This window comes from Poecilia mexicana, unplaced genomic scaffold (assembly GCF_051168715.1).
Source record: "Poecilia mexicana isolate PSO_F unplaced genomic scaffold, ASM5116871v1 scaffold_20, whole genome shotgun sequence".
In the NCBI taxonomy this organism is placed as follows: Eukaryota; Metazoa; Chordata; class Actinopteri; order Cyprinodontiformes; family Poeciliidae; genus Poecilia; species Poecilia mexicana.
Window position 1 is genome coordinate 23,901,570 of NW_028263389.1, and position 24,054 is coordinate 23,925,623.

The window sequence follows — 24,054 nt, forward strand, 5'->3', positions numbered from 1 at the left end:
TGTGCAACGTGACCTAAGTTTAACATTTCTCTTTCCATCCATCCGTTCGTTCGTCGGTCGGCCAGCCTTAAACACTGGGAGACAGAACCAGCTGCGTCATCTGCAGGAGAACGCTAGGCGTTTGACAGCACAAGCTCAGCTGATCCTCCTACCTTCCAGGAAGTTATTACAGCTGAAATAAATGTAAAAAGTTGCAGTTTCTGTTTCTAATGTATTTAAACAACTAATGTATTTAAAACAACTTTGAAAACTGTGAATAAGACACAGTAGAGCTGGTATAGGAAGCAAGGAAGCAGACTACATTTAGCTAAACTATATTTCTTTATATTTAACCCTGAATGAATAATTGTTGCAATGTGTGAAACAGAAAAAAATACAAAATAAGTTAAAATTTGACCAACATATTTTGTTGTCATCAGATCAGTTCAGAAAATAATGGAAACTGTAAACTACTTTCTTGTTTCAACCAGCCAGTCAAACCAGGCAGCTGGATGTTTGGATGTTTAAAAGTTGTTGTTTTTTGTTTTTTTTGTAGTTTGGAGAATGAAATGTCACATCTGGAAATGTGACTGAAAAGTATTGCACAACTATTTTAACAAGATTTCTGTATTACTGCAAGATGTTTTTTCAGTCTGATTGAACAAACAACACAGGCTCCTTTAAAAACCAAACACAATCCAAATGCTCTTTATATAGCGAGGACTGATTTACAACACTGGATATTATTCTCAGATTTCCCCTCCAGTTGTGCCAGTTTTACATTTCCTAAAAACTAAATGGTTGTTTCTAAACCATTTTACCATTACATTAAAATGCTGATGAAGCTGCTTCCTTACAACAGAGGCTCCATTTTCACAGAATATAAAACATTAAAACAAAGCAGTTGTGGCTTATAAAAGCCTCACAGCTGATGGTGTCTCAAATGCCTCTGTGCACGTCTCTCTTTCTGCCCTCTGATGGAACAGCAGTGAACAACAGCAGAAAAGACTTGCAGTGCAGATCAGTAACACTTTGTGTTGTAGTGAATGGTGAGTATCTGCTGTGAGCAATTAACATGACCCGGTACATCTTCATGTCAGAATGTGACCCAGTTTGTTTGGTGTCAGTGTAGTTGTATTTCTATCGGAACTATGCAAAAGCAGCAGGAAGCGGCAGATAACCCATTGGTCGCCTGGGTTCTTTCTATTTGTCCCTCTCTCCACTATCTGCTTTCAGGCTTCCAGTTTCAGATTTGCTATATGAAGGGAAATGTGTAAATAAACATCACTTCTGATTAAAGTTGATTGTGACTCCTGAATTTCCTTAAACTCAACATCCGTTGTTGATTATTCTAGTATTTGTGCATTCAGGCTGCAACAAAAGAATGAACTGGAATCCTGGAAGGACTCAAGTTTGGGAGCTTAACTTCTCCTGACTTCAAGAACTCCATGGTCATAGCAATGGTGCATCTGGACATCACTACATATAAAGTGATTAAAACCTAACCATCATTGTCAAAAAAAAAAAAAACGTAAGACTGATCATGCATAGATGTACTTGATGTTTGTTTTGTTTTCAGAAGCATATGGATATGAGGCATATGTTGGAGCATTATGAGATAAATGATAATGTAATATTAAATCATTTTGTTTTAGATGTTTGTAAACATCTAAAACAAAATAGGAAGAATATTGTTTTATGCCTTGAGATAAAAACGATTGTTTTATCTCAAGGCATACTTTTTTATATATCAAGACTGAAGCTGCGTGTCATTGTTTATCTCATTATGTCTAGACAAAAATATGTTAATCATAGACGCATCAGTTAGGTGTGTGTATGGCCAATTACACAAAATATCAAACTTTACAAACAAAATCCAAACCTTTACATGTCTAATGCAACTTTAAAAAAGAAAGCTAACCAACACATTAAGCTTAGGAAAGAACTGTGAATTTCCCCAATGCAATGAGATTCCTCTTAAAATCTCAGCATTTAATGCACATTCAAGTGCTGTCAGGATTTGTGCAGCTGCATGTTTTCACACTGCAAACCAAGACACCAAAGTTGCTCAAGTGCAGACTGATCTGGTAGGAAGCTCATGAAACCAATTATGTGAATAGTTACCAAATCAATTAGCCACAAGTGGAAGCTAAAGGAATACAGCGTAAAGTTATTTCTGCTTTTCTTATTTGGCTCCAAAGATCTAAGATGTTTCGGCAGCACTTCATGTAAAACTGGTTCAATCATTATGGTGGGATCAAGTCCACAAGTTGAATTCCTCACAACCATAATGTTTGGTGTTTGGTGTATTTATCTTGATATGAATATGAACTTTAGGGAATAAGACAAATCTATTACAAACTTAGAGATGTATCAATCAATCAGCGATTAGAACTGGCCATATTTTTCCTAACCAACTTTATTTATGATTGGACATGTATTCATTAAAAATAAGATATCCTCACATTGTCATTCCATAACCCCATCAGCAAGGAATTTGATGCACTTTTTGTTAAATAACAATGATAAAGCAGAGCATAATGATTTAATGACTACTGCATAATCTAATTCATTCATCTTTGTTTTGTTCCATACTTTTGTCTTCTTTTTTTGCATTATAGTCCTTAGGAAGAAATATCTGAATCTGACTAAATTGGAATTGGTCAGACCTCAAGGAAAACTGGAGTCTGCCCTGAAATAACGACATGTTTTGTTTTTCAGAAGCATATGGATATGAGGCATATATTGGAGCATTATCATGAGGTAAAGGAGGTCAACGCTGTAATATTAAATCATTTTGGCTTTTCTCATTTCTTTGGCAGAACATTAGCTCATCTGAACTTCCTCCCAGCTGTGTGACATTAAACACTGAGTCAGAGCTGCAACAGCACTTACATTGAAACAGCACAGAGGTGCAGTCAGGCTGCAGACACACCAAACAGGAAAAAGCTTCCCATGATATCCAGCCACTCTTCAGCCTGGGATGATGGGGAACCGGTTCCCACCGCAGGATCAGAGCACCATCCACAGGAAAAAGCACTCGCATTGATTCTTCAATCCACATATATTGTTTACAATTATGAAATCAAAGATGACACTTTAGCACATTTTGACACACATGGAGAACTGAATGGATCCTTTTAAACACTACAAACAGAACATGAGACACCAAGTGCTGCAATAATGAACATGCAGAGGCATTTTAACACCTGAACAGTATCACACCTCATTCTCTGTGCGATGGGGAATGGATTGGAGAAGGTGGGCTGTTGTCTCTGTCAGCTGACAATGAATCGTTCTGAGTGAGGAGGTTCTTCATGGAGTCCAAAACACCACCGGACAAAAGGGAAGAGTGACATACAGGTTTCCAGAATCCTTCCTGTTGCTCATCCACAGAATAATAATCTGACAGGAATCCCCCCTTCTATTACCTTCCCTCCCCCCGAAACCCCTACCTCCTAAGCAACAACATTCATCATGCTGTTAAACCAGGAATTCTTCAGAAACAAACTGATTTCACTGAAATTCAGCTGCCAACAGGACTGTTCTGTCCAAAGCAACAACAAAGTTGTCCAAATACTGACACCTCCCTGACCACGCCATCCCCATCTCTTGCCGTCCCCCCGATCGTCAGCCTCATCAGCTGGAAGGTTAAAGCTCAAAGGCAGGGAAGCTGGAGGTTTCAGGATTGGCCATCTCCGACAGGTAGTGGATAGTTCCTGCCATACCTGAGAAAAGAAACATCATCATCACTTCTCTCTCTGCCTATACATTATACAGCAGTGAAGTTCCACCTGTCTTCACATCTCACCCAGAGTTCTGCCTGTTATTGTATCTGATCAGAAAAGAACAATCTGGACAAATCACTACCGCATAATTACAGGTCAATCTCTGAACTTACATTTATCAGCAAAATTATTGAAGGAGCAGTGCTCAGTAGAAAACAGGTGAGCCAATCAGACTGCTGAGGCATTGAGGTGTTAAGGAAACAAGTTGCTTTGGCTTGTCTACATTGTTGACAAGCCAAAACAAGATCAGTTTGCTGGCTAATCAGCCACAGTAAATCCATGACCATTAAAGCAAGTGTTGGTACTCTTGGCAGTGTTGGAGTGGCTAAGTCCTGCTGAAAAATTAAATACCCAAATCCATAAAGACTGTGGGCAGTCTCTATGTGCACCAACACTCCCTGGTAGGTGGCTGTAGACTGCCAGAAATGTAACAAAGTTACTGATCTGTAGCCAAGAAGCTCATTGTCCCTCTCAGGAAACATGAAGCACCCTAACACACTGTCCATCTGGTTGGCTTATGCAAGGGTTACTCCCTGACAACCGATCCTATTGAAAAACAAGTAAAGTGACATTTCACATGATCTGGGTAGGGATTTCATTTTACAGGCAGGACTTTTCCTGCTCTGTTTCCTTTTCAGTACTGAAGTTCAGGCAAACTGAAAGGCAGCGGCTACTGAGGCAGCTGACTAACTGGACTTTAGGGCTGTTGTAAACGAATATTTTAGTAATCGAGTAATCTATCGATTATTCTTACGATTAATTGAGTAATCGGATAAAAAAAATTATAAAATGAAATATTGGTAAATCTGGCATAATACCGGTGTTACTATCAGATATCAATATCAGTCCAATTTTTCATATTTGAGCATCCCTAACAGTTGCTTTTTTGTAGTTTAGAAAACTAACCTGTAACAATAATAGCTCACTTTCTAAGTTAACCAGAAGAAAAGTTATAGAAAAATCTGAAATTATATTGAATTTAATAACAAAGAGGCAGGCTCACAAATATGCTTATAAAAAATGTCTACAATCCAGCTTTTAGTTTATGTATTCATCTTCAGTGAGTTTAATAGATTAATTAAACTCACCTTGCCACCTAACCTGTCACGCTTTGGGTTTGAAAATACGGGAAATGCCGCCTGGAGTGGGAGGAGAGGGCGAATGAACGAACGTAAGACGGGGTGGAGGGGAGGAAATAGACCAGCGGACTGACGAACCGTTAGACCGGGGGACGAACACGGGGGAAGCAACACGGGATATTTACGACACCTTCACTGGTCACACTCAGAAACTCATCTACCAGCCATGTACGATGCGCTCCGCCACCCGTTTCTTCAGACCGGGATATGAAATTTATTGTGCGGTTCGTCGGTAAAGCTACATTTACACGGTAAGCATCAGCTACTCAGCCGCCCGCCCTGTTCAGGCTATCCGCTCACCTCAGCGCTCTTCCCGCCGTTCGCTTTCAGCCAGCAGCCCCGGAGGAGAAATGCTGCCGTACTCCAGGCATCCCCCAGTCATTTTAAGGATGCTTATTGGTTCCCCAAAAACGATAAAAAGTCGGGCATTATCATCAATCAATAAAATCCCCACGGGCCAATCTTGAAGATTGGACTTTATGCCGCTGAGACTTAGCTTTTGTCAACAACTCAGAGGCGGAAGTGAGAGCTCCGCGCAACGCAAATGAAGTCCCGGCCGGAACACGGTGCGCTAACTAATAAAACATAAATTAACGAAGCTTCGAGGCAGGTAAATTTTCCTCGAGGAATTTTAGTAATCGAGGTACTCGAATCATTCGAGGAATCGTTTCAGCCCTACTGGACTTTGTTGGATCAGAAAAGTAAAGTAGACCAAGTGTTGCCAAGTCTATGACAGTGGTTAGGAAGACATGATCCTGCAGGGATTCCCCCAGAAACCCTGCTGAGCCTCCTGGTAGGGGCAGCAGGAGAGTCCACCAGTGGCCCACCACGTTTATATGATGAAAAATTATAAAAGTTACAAAAATTCAGAGGTGGAGGAGCAGGCATCATAATCTCAAAATAATAGCATGAGGCCAACGAGCAGGTGCACGGATGGAGCAATTGATGCCAGCCTCCTCACACACAGTTAACTATAAACTTATAATCCGTCTTTACTGTTACTGGTTTATAAAAAAAAACTATTTAAATTAAACAAACCACACTTGGCTTGGTCAGGGGGCAAGCCAAGTGTGGCCCATCAGGCTGATAGTACAATGGGGGAAACTTGATCCTGGCCCTGGAGGAACACCACCAAAGCAGTTTGCTTTGGTGGTGTTCCTCCAGGGCCAGGTAAACACAAGTAGTGAGGTAAACACAAGTAGATAGATGTACCTTCAAACAAAGAGTATGGTCTGTCTGGGATGCGACAGCCATGAGTCCCATAGTCCAAACACCACTCAGCAAACTGGAAAAAAGCAATCACACCACCAGGTCAAGAGCTGGTCCAAACCCAGTCACCATGGTGAAGCTGAGCTCAGTTCCTGAGGCCCTGCCTTACCTTGCACGCTCGATACAAGTACTTTTTCTCCTGTGTGAGCTTATATATGGTTAAGAAGGCATAGCCGTTGCCGGCGGTCCCATGGCAGATACCATAGCCTTTCCTTAGCAAGCCCCGCTGCCAGATGACCTCAGCACAGTCTACTGCCTCCTTCAGGTATTTCTCCTCTTTGAACATCTGCAGAGAGAAGGAACATGAGTTCATCCTGACAACTTCAACCCAACGCAGAGAGGAACCACCATTTAGTTGAATCAACTGTTCAATAACATCTTCCTGCCAGGCTGGCAGTGTTCCATTTCACTCTGGAGGACAGAAAAGTAATGAGCTGACGCCGCTGCTGCTCTCCAGCAGGTGAGCAGTTTGTAAATATATCCGTCTGGTTTTTACTACATTTAAAGTTGCATACATACTGTCATAGAAGACAATTAAAACACAAAGTCTGCTGTATTTTCATTGCTCAAGCACATTATGCGCATTTTCTGAAAACACTCAGTTGCATATTACAGTTATAACTCAATATTGTACAGCATGTTACCTTCATTTGTTTCTTATCTTTGCGTGAATCTACGTGCTTCGATTGTTTCTCATTTTTCTGTTGCATCTGAGTTTCCGCCGTTGTGAGATAATAAAACATGTTATATGATATGCTATTATTGCAAAATGGCTAGATATCAGTTCTCTAATCAAATTGTTATGAATTATTAATTGTAGAATGAACAATAAACCTTAGGAAAACGATAGAGGTATTTTATCCATGGCTGTATGTCTGCATAGGTCTAAAACTTAGAAGTAATTACATTTTGTCTTTAATTTACACAACTATTCCATCCATCCATCCATCCATCCATCCATTTTCTTCCGCTTATCTGGGGTCGGGTCGCAGGGGCAGCAGCTTCAGAAGGGAGGCCCAGACTTCCCTCTCCCCAGCCACTTCTTTCAGCTCCTCTGGGGGAAACCCAAGGAATTCCCAGGCCAGCCAAGAGACATAGTCCCTCAAGCGTGTCCTGGGTCTTCCCCGAAGCCTCTTCCTGGTGGGACGTGCCCAGAACACCTCACCAGGGAGGCGTCCAGGAGGCATCCTTACCAGATGGCCGAGCCACCTCAACTGGCTCCTCTCGACGTGGAGGAGCAGCGGCTCTACTCTGACTCCCTCCCGGAAGACCGAGCTTCTCACCCTATCTCTAAGGGAGAGCCCAGCCACCCTGCGGAGGAAACCCATTTCAGCCGCTTGTATCCGTAATCTCGTTCTTTCGGTCATGACCCAAAGCTCATGACCATAGATGAAGGTGGGAACGTAGATCGACCGGTAAATCAAGAGCTTCGCTTTTTGTCTTAGCTCTCTCTTCACCACGACGGACCGGTACAGTGCCCGTTTCACAGCAGACGCTGCCCCAATCCGCCTGTCATTCTCCCGCTCCCTTCTTCCCTCATTCGTGAACAAGATCCTCAGATACTTAAACTTGAGGCAGGACGACCCCCCTGACCCAGAGAAGGCACTCTACCCTTTTCCGGCTCAAGACCATGGCCTCAGATTTGGAGGCATTAAGTCTCATCCCGGCCGCGTCACACTCGGCCACGAACCGCTCCAGCGAGAGCTGCAGATCACGATCTGATGAAGCCAACAGGACCACATCATCCGCAAAAAGCAGAGATGCGATCCCAAGGCCACCAAAATGGATCCCCTTAACACCTCGGCTGCGCCTAGAAATTCTGTCCATGAAAGTAATGAACAGAATCGGTGACAAAGGGCAGCCTTGGCGGAGTCCAACTCTCACCGGAAACGAGCCCGACTTACTGCTGGCAATGCGGACCAGACTCTGACACCGGTCATAAAGGGACCTGACAGCCCGTATCAAAGGGCCCGGTACCCCATACTCCCGGACAATCCCCCACAAAGTCCCCCTAGGGACACGGTCGAACGCCTTCTCCAAGTCCACAAAACACATGCACCCTCCAGGACCCTGCTGAGGGTGAAGAGCTGGTCCAGTGTTCCACGACCAGGACGAAAACCACACTGCTCTTCCTGAATCTGCCACCGAAGAGCATTTTGACCACCTCAGCGACCTCATCCCCAGAGATTGAAGAGCCCAACCCAGAGTCCCCAGGCTCAGCTTCCTCAACAGAAGGCATGTTGGTGGGATTGAGGTCTTTGAAGTATTCCGCCCACCGCCCCACAACGTCCCGAGCTGAGGTCAGCAGCACACCATCCCCACTATAAACAGTGTTGGTGTTGCACCGCTTCCCCCTCCTGAGATGCCAGATGGTGGACCAGAATCGCCTCGAAGCCATGCGGAAGTCTTTCTCCATGGCCTCTCCAAACTCCTCCCACGCCCGAGTTTTTGCCTCAGCAACCGCATGCCGCTTCACCTGCTGGTACCCATCAGCTGCTTCTGGAGTCCCACAGGCCAAAAAGGCCCGCTAGGACTCCTTCTTCAGCTTGACAGCATCCCTCACCGAAGGTGTCCACCAACGGGTTCGAGGGTTGCCGGTGTGACAGGCACCAACAACCTTGTGGCCACAGCTCCGATAAGCCGCCTCGGCAATGGAGGCACGGAACATGGTCCACTCGGACTCAATGAAGTACGTCCAGCCCCTCTCAAGGAGACTGGTTCCAGAACCAGAGCCATGCGACGAAGTGAGGCCGACTATTTCTAGCCGGAACCTCTCAGCCTCGCACTCTAGCTCCGGTTCCTTCTCCACCAGAGAGGTGACGTTCCACGTCCCAAGAGCCAGCTTCTGCAGCCGAGGATCAGACCGCCAGGGTCCCCTCCCTCAGCTGCCGCCCGTAACGCATTACACCCAACCCCTTTGGCCCCTCCGACAGGTGGTAAGCCCATTGGAAAGGGGACCCACGTCTCCTCTTCAGGCTGAGCCCGGTCGGGCTCCGTGGGTAAAAGCCCGGCCACCAGGCACTCGCCATTGTGCCTCACCTCCAGACCTGGCTCCAGAGTGGGGCCCCGGTGACCCGCGTCTGGGCGAGGGAACGCCAGATCCAAAGTTATTTTCCATCATAAGGAGTCTTCAGGCTGCGCTTTGTCTGGTTCCTCACCTAGGACCTGTCTGCCTTGGGTGACCCTACCATGGGCATAAAGCGCCAGACAGCATAGCTCCTAGGATCATTGGGACACTCAAACCCCTCCACCACGATAAGGTGGCAGCCCAAGGAGAGGCACAACTAATCCAGTTATTTATAATTCTGTATATCTGGATGGTAGAAAAGTGTTTGCAGATATATATATGTAAAGTAACATGTCTGTTTTAAATAATTCCTGATGTGTATGTAACTTCCACATTAGTAACTCTGTTATTTATCTGCATTTATGTGCTATAAGCTATAACATCTGATTACTTTTCCCAGGGAACAGAAGAAGAGGAACATGGCTGACATGACGGAGAACCAACAGAATAACTGGATCTCCTTCAGGAGGAAGCAGCTAGCAGCAGAGATGGCAGAATTTCATGGAGAGTTGAGACAAACAAAAGAAAAATAAAAGTTGTTGTGTCTCAGTGAACAAAGTCTCTTTATTTATGCTCACTCCACACATTATACTGTAGTTTATATGGCATCAAGGTCCTAATACAATCCTCCCAAAATGTGAGGAGCTTTAGCCAGAGTGAAAATAACATTGTATTATATAAATATGTCATTGACACTTAACATTGTAGATTACCAATGAAGGCATCCAAAACTGAATACATTATTCAGCAAACCAAACATTTTGACATTACTATCAGGGTTGTTATTAAGAACAAAAATACAAATCATGTTTGTTAGTTTCTAGTATATACAACATCATTCTATCCACTCACTGTTTATCTGTCTTCCTGGAGAATCTTCAATGTAAGAAAGTGAGAAAATGTGTCCAAAATCTGTAACTTTAATTAGTGATAATTAAGACTGAGATTAAACTTTTAATTCTTAGTGTCCAAAATGTGAAAACATGGAACTAGAATCAGTCAGATTAGAAGAAATATGGCTTTATTTGTTCTCAGTATAACTTGGACATCAGGTGAACCATAATTAAACGTATTGAGAAGTTAAAAACAATATATTGTTATTGCACTTCTACTCTGTAAGAACATCAGACACATTTTTTTTTAAATCAGAAATGTTTCATCAGCATATTGAGCTCATGTGATCCCTGTTCCAGACATCCTGAAGGTAAACACCTACCAGCATTCAGGAAGACGGACACTGATGAGACATCCTACAACTCAGAGGAGCACGAAGAACCACGATGGTATATGGCGGCAGTTTACCAACATCTGAAAATATAGTCCAATAATATAGTCATAATATAGTCCAATATGTATTGGACTATATTATGAATTAATTCTGATATTTTTAAGTTATTTACAACACCCTAACTAACATTAGCTCATGTATATTTGGCACTATTACAAGTTTTATAGTAGTTTAATACAAAAATCCTTGTTAGCTCACCTGCACCGTCTGAGCCACCTGCTTTCCTCCCGCTGCAAGGCGGAGATCAGCTCCTCCTCACCACATCGCAGCATTACCCCCTCTGGTGCATTTTCTTGAAATCTCAGAAAAATCGCAATCAGACCTGAGCTATTAAAAATAGCTCAGGTCTCTCTTCTTCTTTTGTATCAGAAAAACAACTCGCGTTAGGTCGCATAGTAACGAAGCACAGCACATAGCGCCTGGAGGCAGGGCGCTACACCCCACCAGGAGGTGGCACCCTGCTACAGAGCCAAGTTGGGCCGGTGGAAACGCAGTCACTCCGAAATAGAGCCGAACCGAGCTGGACTGAGCCGAGCCGGGTTGTTGAAGTGGAGCCGGTGGAAAAGGAGCATTAGAAGATTGCATAGAGGTGCTATATTTTTTGTCAGTCATCTGAGGAAGTGAATCATCAGACAGACTTGTTTTCTTGTAATTCTGATTATGGTTCATAGGTAATGAAAACCAAGCATTCAGTGTCTCACAAAATTAGAATACTGTGAAAAAGGTTTCCTCTGCAGTCCTAAGCAGTGATCCTGGGATGATGAGGAAAGAACGGCAGCGCTCCAAAACTCAGGATTCTGTCAAAGGATTCTTTACTGTTTTTGCATATTTGCTGTACAAAACACAGCAGGTAACAGTCAGAAATAATATTCATTTTCAACTTGAAAGTAAAAGCTTCAATGTCATGAGATGAACAGTATGTGAAAGATGTCTGGGTCTGCACCTTTTCTTGGTTTCAGTTTTTGTCTTATGATAGTTATCTTATACACCCAGCTTTACACACTCTGTCCTCAGAGGTGAATTACTTCATATTTAAAGACTGTGGGATTTACTTTCTGTTCTCCTCTGAAGTGTTCGACAGTGAATTGAAATGACAGAAATTAAGATTCCTGGACTTGAGGTAAACGCTGGACATGGACTTGAGACAAGATTACCACTGATTCAAAATAATGAAGAGTCTGATTGACAGATTGTTCTGTTATCAGTCTCCTTTACTGTTGAACCAGTTTTTGTCTGGCAGCTTTTAACCCTAGGCCTAAAATTGTCTAATAAAGAGAATAGCTAAAGTAGCTGCTAGCTTTATTGTGCTACTCTCCATTTCTCCTCCTACATCATTTGCAAAACTTATTGCCAAAAGCTTTGTTTTTGTGTTTTTTTTAAAAGTCCGTATAAAAGTACTTACAGGCTAATCATAGGCGTAAATCCAGGGGGAGTCGGAGGTGTTCGGACCCCCCCAATCTTGGAAAAATCTAGAATTGTCCCCCACAAAGAAATCATGAAAGAAACCCTTGTAGGCAATAGAAACAAAGAACAAAGTAAATCTGCCATTCATCTAAGAAAAAAAAAAAAAATTTAGGTCCCCCCCCCACATTTGTTAGAACAATGGTTCAGTCCAAAGTATAGGCAGAGCAACAGCAGTGCTGAATGGCACAGGCTCAGTTGGAGCCAGTGAAGTGAGGAGTTAGCTGTTGCTGTAGCTCTGCTGCACAAACAAAAAATCCTCCAGTAAGTAAAAACTTAAAGCAAAAGACATGTAACACGTTTTATTTACTTTCACTGCTCAATAGAAAGAAGCACATTAACAAAAAATCATACTGCAGTTCGTTACTTAATTACTTTGGCTAAATTATGATAAACTACCTTGTTATGCCTTGGAAATCAAAACTAGTAAAACTGCTACATTGCTTTCATAGTCTTAGCTCCTTTTTCTGTCAAAGGTAGCCAATATTTCAATTATATTTAGCTCTCTATCTCTTACTTTAATAAGAGTTTGAAAAGGGAGGGAGCGGCTGAGCGTTACCACTAGCCGACAGCTCTGTATGGGAGCTGAGAGCAGAGGGGCAAACAAAATAAAGTATGCCTTTATTTCTTACCATCTTCAACGTTGAGCCTTTAAAACCACAAAATAAAATCTGAATATTTTTCTAGAAAACTCTGGTTCTAGTGTGACGATCCCCTCCTGTCCAGTAGGTGTCTCTAGTCCTCTACATGTTTGTTCTTGTTTTTTTCAGGAAGCAGGTAGATGGGCTGTTAATTGCACACACTGGCAGATGATAAAAGTGGACGTCTAGTCAGTCACTGGCTGCTTGATTGCCCTCCGGACCAGGCCGGAACGAGCAGCATTGGTCCACACTTCTCTCTGACTGGCAGGCCTGATCTCACAGAGCGTATTTCTGTTATGAAATAAATTATTGTTTCTAGAGATCCGCTCGTCTGTCTCCCTTTTTGTCCTCGCCTTCGAGCTGGGCGTGACAAATGGGGGCTCGTCAGTTTGAATCCAGATTGGAGATCAGCTGTCAGGTAGTGTGTTGGAGTTGTGAACTCTGTCTTGTTGGGGGACGTTGACGAGCGTGCTGGGTTTGGTGAGTGAGGCAGCCGTTGTACATCTGTTCTGAGTGTGTTTGTGTAGCAGTTTGAGTGATCGCTCCTTCATAGTAGGTCGCGGTGGTTCTGTCCCTGTTAGGCTTAACAACAATTTCCCTTATGGAGTTTTTTGTGGGGGGATTTTAGTGTGGTGTGAACGTGGGAAGAGCAGTTGTCTCGGGAGCACATCCGGAGTTGCAGGGAGTCGCCATTTATTGGTTGCTTTTTCGGACTCTCGGGCGTCAGTGCATAAATACCCATCACAAGTAACACCCGAAGACTAGCGGGGGAGATTAGTTAGATTCTGGTTAGGCAGTTAGAGGGACGGGGTCGCTGTGACGTGGTTGTTTTGGGATCGTGGGAGCTCAGAGTGCTACTGGTTGGAATTCAGGTGTTGTGTGGATAATTGTTGATGTTATGGCTGCTGTTGAGGTTTTTTGCGGGATCCGTCTGAGGAGGGGTTGGAGCACTGCACATGCGAACAGTTACTAAAGATCGCTGAACATTTTACATTGGAAGTCAGTGATAAGCGGTCTAAGGAGAGCATTAAAGCCATCATTAAAGCTAATTTAACTGACTCCGGTGTGCTAGGACCAGCTAAGTTGCAAGCTGGCGTGACGTGGTTGGACACTGACGTTTTTGATACTAGATTGACTTTTGAACAAAAGCGGGAGCTGCTTTTTACTGCAGGCTGGGATAGAACAGAAAAGATTGGATGTGAAAAAACTGGAGTTGGAAGAACGCAAATTGAGTTTAACTAGTGCGGGCAACGCCCCCCTTGATGCTACCGGTAGGGGAACGTCTAGCTCGTTTGATGTTGGGAATAATCTGCGTTTAGTTCCTCAGTTTTCTGAATGGGATCCAGACACCTTTTTTTCCCTGTTTGAGCGTGTTGCTGATAGTTGAGGTTGGTCTGATTTGGACCGGACACTGCTTTTACAGTGTGTGTTCACAGGCAAAGCACAAGAAGCATACTCTGCCCTCACAGGGGATGAAAGTAAAGTTTATGCCACTGTGAAGGCTGTTTTAACAGCTTATGAGTTAGCTGTTAAAGGCTTACAGACAGAGGCTTACCGACAGAGGTTTCGGACATGGGAGAAGGCTGGGAAACAAACCCATGTTGAGTTTGCCAGGGAGCTGGGAATCCATTTCAATAGGTGGTGTGCTTCCTTAAAAATTAGCACTTTTGTTGACCTCTGTAATTTGGTTGTCATGGAACAGTTTAAAAACTCTGTTCCGAGTCACATTGCATCAGTGAACATAACGTGAAGACAGCTGCTGAGGCTGCTAAGCTGGCAGATGAATATGTTCTTATACACAGGGGTGGCCGTGAGTATCAACCTCGCAGTGATTTTGGTTACAGGAGTGGCAATCAATCTTTTGTGGGAAGTCATGCAAAGGAGGAAGGCATTGGCTCTGATGTGAACAGTAGGTCAGAACGGATTTCCAGTGGGAATGTATGTGGATCCATCTGATGTATGTCATTATTGCAAAGCCAGAGGCCATTGGAAGCGGGAATGCCCTAAACGAGGTGCTCAAGTGAAATCTGTTGCTTTTGCTGCCTCTGAAAAACATGGTTTTGTTTCCTCTAAACAGGTGGACACAGGACGGAAGTACACTTTGGACCAGGGGGATTTTTCACCTTTTCTTTCTGACGGCCATGTGTCCATGGTGGGGAGTGATGCGACAGTACCGGTAAAGATTTTGAGGGATACTGGGGCTTTTAATTCATATATTGTGAGCTCTGTATTACCCTTTTCTGAGGAAACCAACACTGGAGACCATGTATTGATGCGGGGAATGGGACTTATGGTGGAACCAGTTCCGCTGCATAAGTTGACATTGACTTGTGGATTGGTTCAGGGAGAGGTTATCATGGGGGTGCGCCCTGCACTTCCGCTGGAGGGAGTGGATGTAATCCTGGGCAACGATCTTGCTGGTGGCCGGGTGTGGGCTGATTGTCCACTACCTGCTCCCATAGTAACTTCTTCCCCTGTTCTAGGGAAGTTGGATGAGAGTGCTCAGTGTTTCCCTGGGGTTTTTACAGCTTGTGCGGTGACACGAGCTATGTGCCGTGCTGAGTCTGCATCTGTCCCTGACCATGAAGGTGGAGGTGCAGAAGATGGTGATTTTTTCTCTCTTTATGTCCCTGATTCTCTTTTGTCTGTTTCTCACAGTGACCTGGTGGCGGAGCAGAGAGCAGATTCTTCTCTTCGTCATCCTTTTGATCAGGTTGTCACTGATGAAGAGAGTGTGGCCTGTGGGTATGTGTTGAAGGATGGATTGTTGGTGTGGAAATGGTTGGTACATGGGGAGGATTTTGTTGGGGGTTCACTTTGTCAGACTGTTGTTCCCTCGAAATTTCGCAGTGAAGTGTTGCGGGCTTCCCATGATCAATCAGGTCATTTGGGGGTCCACAAGACTTATCATTATATCCTGCGTTACTTTTTTTGGCCTCAGTTAAAAAGGGATGTGTCTGAATATATCAAAACCTGCCACACATGTCAGATGGCAGGGAGCATCAAGCCGGTTCCCTTGTATCCAATTCAGGTGGTTATGCAACCCTTTGAACACCTCATTATTGATTGTGTTGGTCCTTTACCTCGTTCTAAGGCTGGGAGTAATTATTTGTTGACGGTAATGTGTCAGACAACAAGATATCCAGCTGCTTATCCACTGCGGACCATTACTGCTAGGTCTGTGGTGAAGGCTCTGACTCAGTTCATTTCTAATTTTGGTATTCCAAAAGTTATCCAGTCTGATCAAGGTTCAAATTTTTCTTCTCATTTGTTTGCTCAAGTTTTGAAACTGTTACAGGTCAAACATAATCAGGCTTCTGCATATCATGCTCAGAGTCAAGGTGCTCTGGAGAGGTTCCATCAGACCCTCAAGTCCTTGTTGCGTACTTACTGTGTGGAGTTAAATCAGGATTGGGAGGATGGCTTACCATGGCTTCTGTTAGCTGCTCGTGAGGTGGTGCAAGAGAGCACTGGTTTTAGTCCAAACGAGCTTGTTTTGGACATGCAGTGCGTGGGCCACTTAAACTGTTACATGATGCTGTGGGTCCTTCAGAACCTCCGAGTAAGTTAATTGACTATGTCAATGGGTTTAGACATCGTTTGTATGTGGGGGTGGAAATGGCTAGGGAGAAGTTGACCTCTTCTCAGGAGAAGATGAAGCGCATCTATGACCGTAAGGTGGAATATCGGTGTTTTAGTCCTGGTGATCAGGTACTTGCATTATTGCCAATTGTCAGCTCCCCCTTTCAGGCTAGATTTACAGGCCCATTTACAGTCCTGTGCAAGCTGTCAGATCAAAACTATCTGCTGTCAACACCGAGGCGTAGGAAGTCAACACAGCTTTGCCATGCGAATTTGTTAAAACCCTATTACACTCGGGAGTCACAGGTATCTATCAAAGATGAAGAGGTGCAGGTTGATAAGACTGTCTCTGTAGCTACTACAGTGAGTGGTTTGGGTCTCTTATCTGCACTTGAAAACGATGGGGTGATTCCACCTAATGAGAGTTTGTTGACTGGCAGGCTGAAAAATTCTGATGCACTGAGGAATTTGGATTCTTTATTTGCACATTTGTCTCAGGAGGAGGGCACTGAGTTGACTGCTATGTTTAATGAGTATCATTGTTTGTTTGGTGATGTGCCCAGTCGAACTCACTTAATTCAACATGATATCGATGTGGGTGATGCACAGCCAATTCGCCAGCACTTTTACAGTATTTCTGAGGAGAAGTGGAAGGTAATGGAGGGGGAGATTCGGTACATGCTTGAAAATGGTATTGCTGAACCCTCTGCATCTAGCTGGGCATCACCTTGTTTGTTGGTGGAGAAGGCTGATAAAAGTTTTAGATTTTGTACAGATTACCGGAAAGTGAACATGGTTACAAAATCTGATGCTTATCCGATGCCACGCATGGAAGATTGTGTTGATCAGGTGGGTTCAGCTCAGTTTGTTAGCAAATTTGATTTATTGAAGGGTTACTGGCAAGTTCCATTGTCTGAGAGAGCTAGAGAGATTTCTGCCTTTATAACTCCCTTTGGTCTGTTCTCTTACTCTGTAATGAGTTTTGGATTGCGAAATGCACCTGCAACCTTTCAGCGTCTCATGAATATGATTGTGTCTGGGTTGGAAAGGTGTGCCGTATATTTGGATGATGTGGTGGTCTTTAGTGATACGTGGAAGGAACATCTGGCTCACATACGTAAGCTGTTTGAACGACTGGCTGAAGCACACCTGACCATTAACTTGTCAAAGTGTGAGTTTGCTAAGGCTACTGTTACCTATCTGGTTAAGGTGGTAGGGCAAGGGGTGGTGCGTCCAGTGGAAGCCAAAGTAACTGCAATTTTACAGTATCCCGTACCAACAACAAAAAAAGAACTCCAGCTCCACAATGGGATCGTCCTTTTGACCTGCATGTGGATGCAAGTGATGTAGGTGCAGGCGCTGTCTTATTTCAGCAAGATGATGATGGAGTTGATCGACCTGTGAGTTTCTACTCTAAAAAATTCAACCATTTTCAGGTGAACTATTCTGTCATTGAAAATGAGACATTGGCACTAATTTGGGCTTTACAGCATTTTGAAATATATCTGGATTCTGGCAGTGTTCCTCTGTTGGTCTATACTGATCACAATCCCCTAACATTTTTGCATTCATTGCAGTGTCCAAATCGCAGATTGATAGGATGGATGTTGTTCTTGCAGCCCTATTGCCTGGATATCCGCCATATTAGGGGCTCGGATAATATTGTGGCAGATGCTTTGTCCAGGGCACCATGTGCTTAGGTTTAATGTTCAGTCCCCTTTTCTCCAAGTTTCTTATAGGCTTTTCCAGTGGCTAGGGTGGCTGAGCTATTGAGGTGGGGATTGAATGGGTGATTGTGGTAAGACTGCAAAGTCCATTAGTATTGCAATTGTCACCTAGCTGTTAGTCTAAATTGCTGTGTCTTTTGTAGTTCCTGTTAGGACTCCATTTGTATGGGGGGGGGGAGTGTGACGATCCCCTCCTGTCCAGTAGGTGTCTCTAGTCCTCTACATGTTTGTTCTTGTTTTTTTCAGGAAGCAGGTAGATGGGCTGTTAATTGCACACACTGGCAGATGATAAAAGTGGACGTCTAGTCAGTCACTGGCTGCTTGATTGCCCTCCGGACCAGGCCGGAACGAGCAGCATTGGTCCACACTTCTCTCTGACTGGCAGGCCTGATCTCACAGAGCGTATTTCTGTTATGAAATAAATTATTGTTTCTAAAGATCCGCTCGTCTGTCTCCCTTTTTGTCCTCGCCTTTGAGCGGGGCTTGACACTAGAAAATTTAAGTTATACTTCCCAAATATTCAATTTCAACATATTTATAGGTTCTCAGCCATCCAGGACATGAACCTCCCTCATATCTGTCCCCCGCAGCCCCCAAAAGTAAAAAATAAAATAAAAGTTTAAAGCAACTTCAGTTATCATTTAAATAACACATGACTTTTATTGAGAACCACTGCAATAAATCAATATGTATGAGGAATTTTATTAAGTGGAGTTACTTATTAAAACTTGCTTTTATTTAGAGCCTTAATTTTTTGTAAAGGTGTAGCAGAGATTAAATTGGTGACGCTGAACCAAACTCATATCTAAGCAACATTTGAATCTTAGTTTGACTTCTATGGGTCTCAGCAGGTTGTTTACTGCAGCCGAGAAAAACACTTTTGTTATTCATTGCTACTTACTAGTTATTTTTGATGGTGCAGCTTGAACAGACACAAAAAAAATTTAAGCCACATTTGACGTTACATTTTACTGTAACTTTGCCGACACCGCCAAAATTGCTCTTAAAAAATTTCCACCTTTCAGATGAAGCTGTTTCTCTCCACTGCTGCTCTATGATTTATCAGAATCATGCTGGATTCCTTGACAACTTCCAGTCAGTTGAATTGTGCAGAAATAACCTTGTCTGCCATGATTCTATAAACTTGGATTTGTCTTGACAGAAAACCTGCTGAGCCTGGTGGTCTGTGCGCCAGGGCCGTCCACCTGCTGCCCACTGTGTTTTAGTAAAAATGTTAAGTTGACAGGAAATCATATCATCAGTGAACATATGATGTTGTTCACACAATGAAATGAATACACAAGTGTTTGGGAACTAATCATTCCACTTCCGATTCATAATTACAGTTTGTTACTAAATCATACTGGTGCCAACAACAGCTGCTAAAGCTGACCTGAGATGTTCATCTGGTAAAATAGTCAGTGGCTTCAATCCTGCGCATAGTAAAACAAAAGCTGGAGCTGTGCTGATGTAGCAGGCGAAGCATTCTGGGAAATCTGGTCTCCTATTGAGCGTTTCCCTCTGTGCTGTGCTGGACAACGCTTCACATTAGTGGACAGAGTGAGACTGCCAGAACAGACCAACAAGTAGACAGCAGCCTGCAGAGCACCTTCTGACAACAGGCTGTCTGCAGACAGAACTCAGTCAAAAAGAAATGCAATAGTGTACGCTCTTTCTTGATAGCGTGGCCAGTCACTTACGCCAGCCAAGCTACTGGGACCTGTGGAGCAGGAAGAGCAGCAAGGCAAACAACGTCTACGTTATAAATGTGTCTGAGCAACCCAGCTGCTCTATGACTGAATACGGAATCAAACAACATAGGCTGTGAGGTGACGAGGAGGCTGTGACGCAGGAGAATGCTTTCTCTGAGGATCTGCAGCTGCAGCTGAGTGACAAAGAGGAAGACGTTGTCTCAACGCCGAGAGAGAGGATATCGAGTTGTTTGACAGGTACAGATTAGCTCTCGAGCTAGCAAACGCTGCTGCGGAGCGGAGGGCAGACCCCGGGTTGGCGTCTTTTTATTCTACGAAGCCTTGTAAGGAGCGAGAAACTACAAGACAAAAGGACGGACGTTTCAGCCGCTACAACTAAGCAACTGCTGAGCAGGAGCCTTAAGGAAGCGACCGGTAAAAACAAGCGAAATAATGCCTCCAAAAGGATCCAAGACCGACGGGAGACAAGATGAGGACTATGCATCACTCACGCAAGTCAAAGAGTTGCTGAGCCAGCAAAAGGAAATGTATATGGAGTTACTCCAACAACAACAGGATAATTTCAAAGGTTTTGTTAAAATTATTATGGACACTACTAACACCAGAATGGACGTAATGACTCGAGAACTACAGGACATTAAAACCAGCCTGCAATTTACACAGAAAGACGTTGACGATATCAAAGTAGAAAGTGTTAAGCACAAGGACCGAAGTGACACGTTGCAGTCAGACATATTTAAAGTATGTGAGGGTATGATGACTATTACTGATAAAATGGAGTACCTTGAGGGGCAATCAAGAAGAAACAATCTGGTTTTTGATGGAATTACTGAATCACCAAATGAGACTTGGGCTGAGATTGAGGAGAAAGTGAAAATCATTTTAAATGAAAAGTTAAACTTTCAACATAAGATCGAGATGGAGAGAGCTCACCGCACTGGTAAACCTAGAGGAGACAGACCCAGGCCCATTGTTGTGAAATTTCTACGATACAAGGACAGATCAAATATTCTGCAGCGCACTAAGGCCCTTAAAGGATCTAAGATTTTCATTAACGAAGACTTCACGGATGCGGTAAGGAAAAGGAGGGCGGAATTAATGCCGGACTTAAAAGCAGCACGTCAAAGAGGGGACATTGCTTACCTACGTTATAAGTTGATCACCCATCCACGTACTAGTACCCCTAAATTATCCAATAATGTATGACAGACAGCTAGACATAGATGATGGTCACTACTGAAAGAAAAACATGCAACAGATCGCGGCCTATGAGGATATAGAGCTAACTGTATTCCAACAAAGAAACTATCATCAGAAAGATATTGAAACTGACATTGATCCTGATAACAATTTCTATAATGACATCAATGATAGTTGTCACTATTACAGCGATGATCAGTTTAACAATAGGATTAAAACGGAACAAAAGCTGTCAATAATTCATTTTAATAGTAGAAGCCTTTATGCAAATTTTGACAGCATTAAACAATATATTCAACAATTTTCACAGACCTTTAATATTATTGCCTTATCAGAAACTTGGCTCAATAGTGATAAGGGTATAGACTTTGAAATCAATGGCTATGAAATGGTTTGTAAGAACAGAGAAAACAAAAATGGAGGGGGGGTAGCTTTATATGTGGACAAGAAATTTAATTATAAATTGATCGAAACAATGTCAATTGTCATGGATAACATATTTGAATGTGTGACTATAGAAATATTTATGGAAAAAAAGAAAAATGTCTTAGTGAGTTGCATTTACAGAGCCCCGGGATCAAACATTGAAGTACTCAACAACTGGATAGAAGAAAAATTTATAACAATTCCTCAAAAACTAATATTTTTTTGTGGGGATTTCAACATTGACCTTCTTAATCCAAATAAACATAGAATGACTGAAGAATTTATTAACACCATGTTGAGTCTAAGTCTGTATCCTAAAATTACTAGACCTAGTCGTATTACATCGCACTGCGCTACCTTAATTGATAATATCTTCACAAATGTGCTGGGAAATAATTTAATTAGTGGAATATTAATGAATGACATAACTGATCACTTACCAGTATTCATAGTCTACGATTTTAAGTGCATAACGGATGATCAAAAAATAGAGATGCATTACAGACGGGTTACGTCAGAAGAGACATTACTAGCTCTAGAAGCTGAGTTGTTGGCCTACGATTGGAGACTAATATATGGAATAAATTATGTGAATTCAGCATATGAAGAATTTTTAAAAATATTTAAAACACTATATAACAAGCATTGCCAAATCAAACAATATAAGAGGAAAAGCTATCAAAAACAGGAACAGTGGATCACTAAAGGAATACAAAAGGCATGCAAAAAGAAAAACAAACTTTATAGAGAATTTTTAAAATATAGAATGTTTGAATTAGAAAATAAATATAAGAAATATAAAAATAAGTTAAGTAATATCATAAAAACATGTAAAAAGGACTATTATCATAAATTACTGGACAGCAATAAAACCAACATTAAGGAAACATGGAATATTTTGAATAGAGTTATTAGAAAATTTTCTAACGTTAACAACTATCCACACTATTTTATAGATAATGAACGGAATATTACTGATTTGAAAAGTGTAGTCAATAATTTTAATAGTTATTTTGTTAATATAGGACCTCAATTAGCAGGAAAAATAACGACTATAAATACTGTAACTCAGCAATATCAAATTGAGAATAATCCCAGCTCCTATCTTCACCCTGTTTTAGAAGAAGAAATCATAAACATTGTGAATAAATGCAAAAATAAAACATCCACTGACTGTGATGATCTAGACATGAAAATTATTAAAATAGTAATTAAAGGAATTTCTAAACCATTAACTTATATTTGCAATTTATCATTTCAAACGGGATCATTTCCCAACAAAATGAAAATAGCTAAGGTCAAACCAATGTATAAAACTGGCAATAATCACCTTTTCACTAATTACAGGCCTGTCTCTCTTCTCCCACAATTTTCTAAAATCCTGGAAAAGCTCTTTAAGAAAAGAGTGGAAAAATTCATAGAGAAACATTCATTACTTAGTAGCAGTCAATATGGATTTAGAGTAAATCGGTCAACAACGCTGGCCGTAATTGACTTAATAGAAGAAATAACCAATGCCACAGATAGTAAGAAATTGGCAGTAGGGATATTTATAGATCTAAAGAAAGCTTTCGATACAATAAATCATGAAATCCTACTTAAAAAATTAGAACGTTATGGAATTAGGGGAGTAGTTTTGGATTGGATGAGGAGTTATTTAATGAGCCGAAAACAATTTGTGAAATTGGGAGATGTGGAATCTGACTGGCAGGAGACTGTCTGTGGAATACCACAAGGATCAGTATTGGGACCAGTTTTATTTAATCTTTACATAAATGATATTAATAAAGTGTCCAATGTATTAAAATTTATCTTATTAGCTGATGATACAAATATTATAGCCTCTGGCGACAATTTAGAACATCTTATTTCAACAGTCACCTCAGAGATTAGTAAGTTGAATATATGGTTTGACCATAACAAATTATCATTAAATTTGGATAAGACGAAAATCATGGTTTTTGGGAACTGTTACAATAATACTGAATTTCAAGTTCAAATAGAGGACGTAATTTTAGAAAAGGTTTTTGCTAATAAGTTCCTTGGCGTAATAATAGATGACAAAATTAGTTGGAAACCTCATATTAAACATTTACAGGGTAAACTCAGTAGAAGCATATCTATATTGGCTAGAGCTAGACATATACTGAATGCTGAATCTCTTCATATTCTATATAACTCTCTGATTTTACCATATTTATCATATTGCTGTGAAGTATGGGGAGTCAATTACAAGACCGCTTTACATCCGATAACCGTCCTACAGAAACAAGCCATTAGAATCATTCATAATGTTGGTTACTATGAGCATACAAACCCACTCTTCATAAAATCTAGAATTCTCAAATTTAACGAGCTTGTAGAATTGAAAATGGATCAATTTATGTTCAAAGTATCTAAAAATTTGTTACCTGAGCACATACAACGTATGTTTTCTGAAAGAGAAGGGGGATATAATTTAAGGGGCTATTCAAACTTAAAGCTCCGCAAGTTGCGAACAACAAGAAAAAGTTTTTGTATTTCAATTAAAGGTGTAAAGTTATGGAACAAATTAGATGACGACTTAAAACTAAGCAATAGCTTAATACAATTTAAAAGAAAATATAAAGAGATCATTTTCAATAGAGATAAACATATGAGTAAGAGAAAGTAATAATGTGTGCATTGAGGAGAACAACTTGGGGTAAGGGTTTGAAAAGACAAACCAGTATAAAAAGGGATAATGCATAGCTATATATTAGTAATTGCTGACAGCTACTCTGACTTTTAATTTAT

General features: G+C 41.9%; 2 protein-coding genes across 3 annotated transcripts in view; one reads left to right on the forward strand and one right to left on the reverse strand.

Annotated features, from left to right (window-relative positions):
* Nucleotides 1-658: 658 nt before the first annotated feature.
* The window catches only part of lancl2 (LanC lantibiotic synthetase component C-like 2 (bacterial)), a 41,581-nt gene continuing 18,185 nt past the window's right edge, over nucleotides 659-24,054 (reverse strand). For both annotated transcript variants that reach the window (XM_088001314.1, XM_088001315.1), the window contains 3 exons: nucleotides 6,285-6,461; nucleotides 6,119-6,191; nucleotides 659-3,707 (listed from right to left, as the gene is read on the reverse strand). In XM_088001314.1, coding sequence (XP_087857440.1) covers nucleotides 3,631-3,707; nucleotides 6,119-6,191; nucleotides 6,285-6,461 — 327 coding nt within the window. In that variant the 3' untranslated portion in view covers nucleotides 659-3,630. The remainder of the gene's footprint in view (nucleotides 3,708-6,118; nucleotides 6,192-6,284; nucleotides 6,462-24,054) is intronic.
* LOC148153500 (uncharacterized) lies at nucleotides 14,782-18,198 on the forward strand. Its single transcript, XM_088001608.1, has 3 exons — nucleotides 14,782-15,850; nucleotides 16,186-16,305; nucleotides 18,188-18,198. The coding sequence occupies exons 1-3, from the start codon at nucleotides 14,782-14,784 to the stop codon at nucleotides 18,196-18,198; spliced, it is 1,200 nt and encodes a 399-aa protein (XP_087857734.1).

Coding starts and splice junctions, on each gene's coding strand:
- LOC148153500 (XM_088001608.1), top strand. CDS start 14,782: ATGGTGGGGAGTGATGCGACAGTACCGGTAAAGATTTTGAGGGATACT. Junction 15,851..16,185: donor TCAGTTCATTTCTAATTTTG/GTATTCCAAAAG, acceptor TGGGTCCTTCAG/AACCTCCGAGTAAGTTAATT.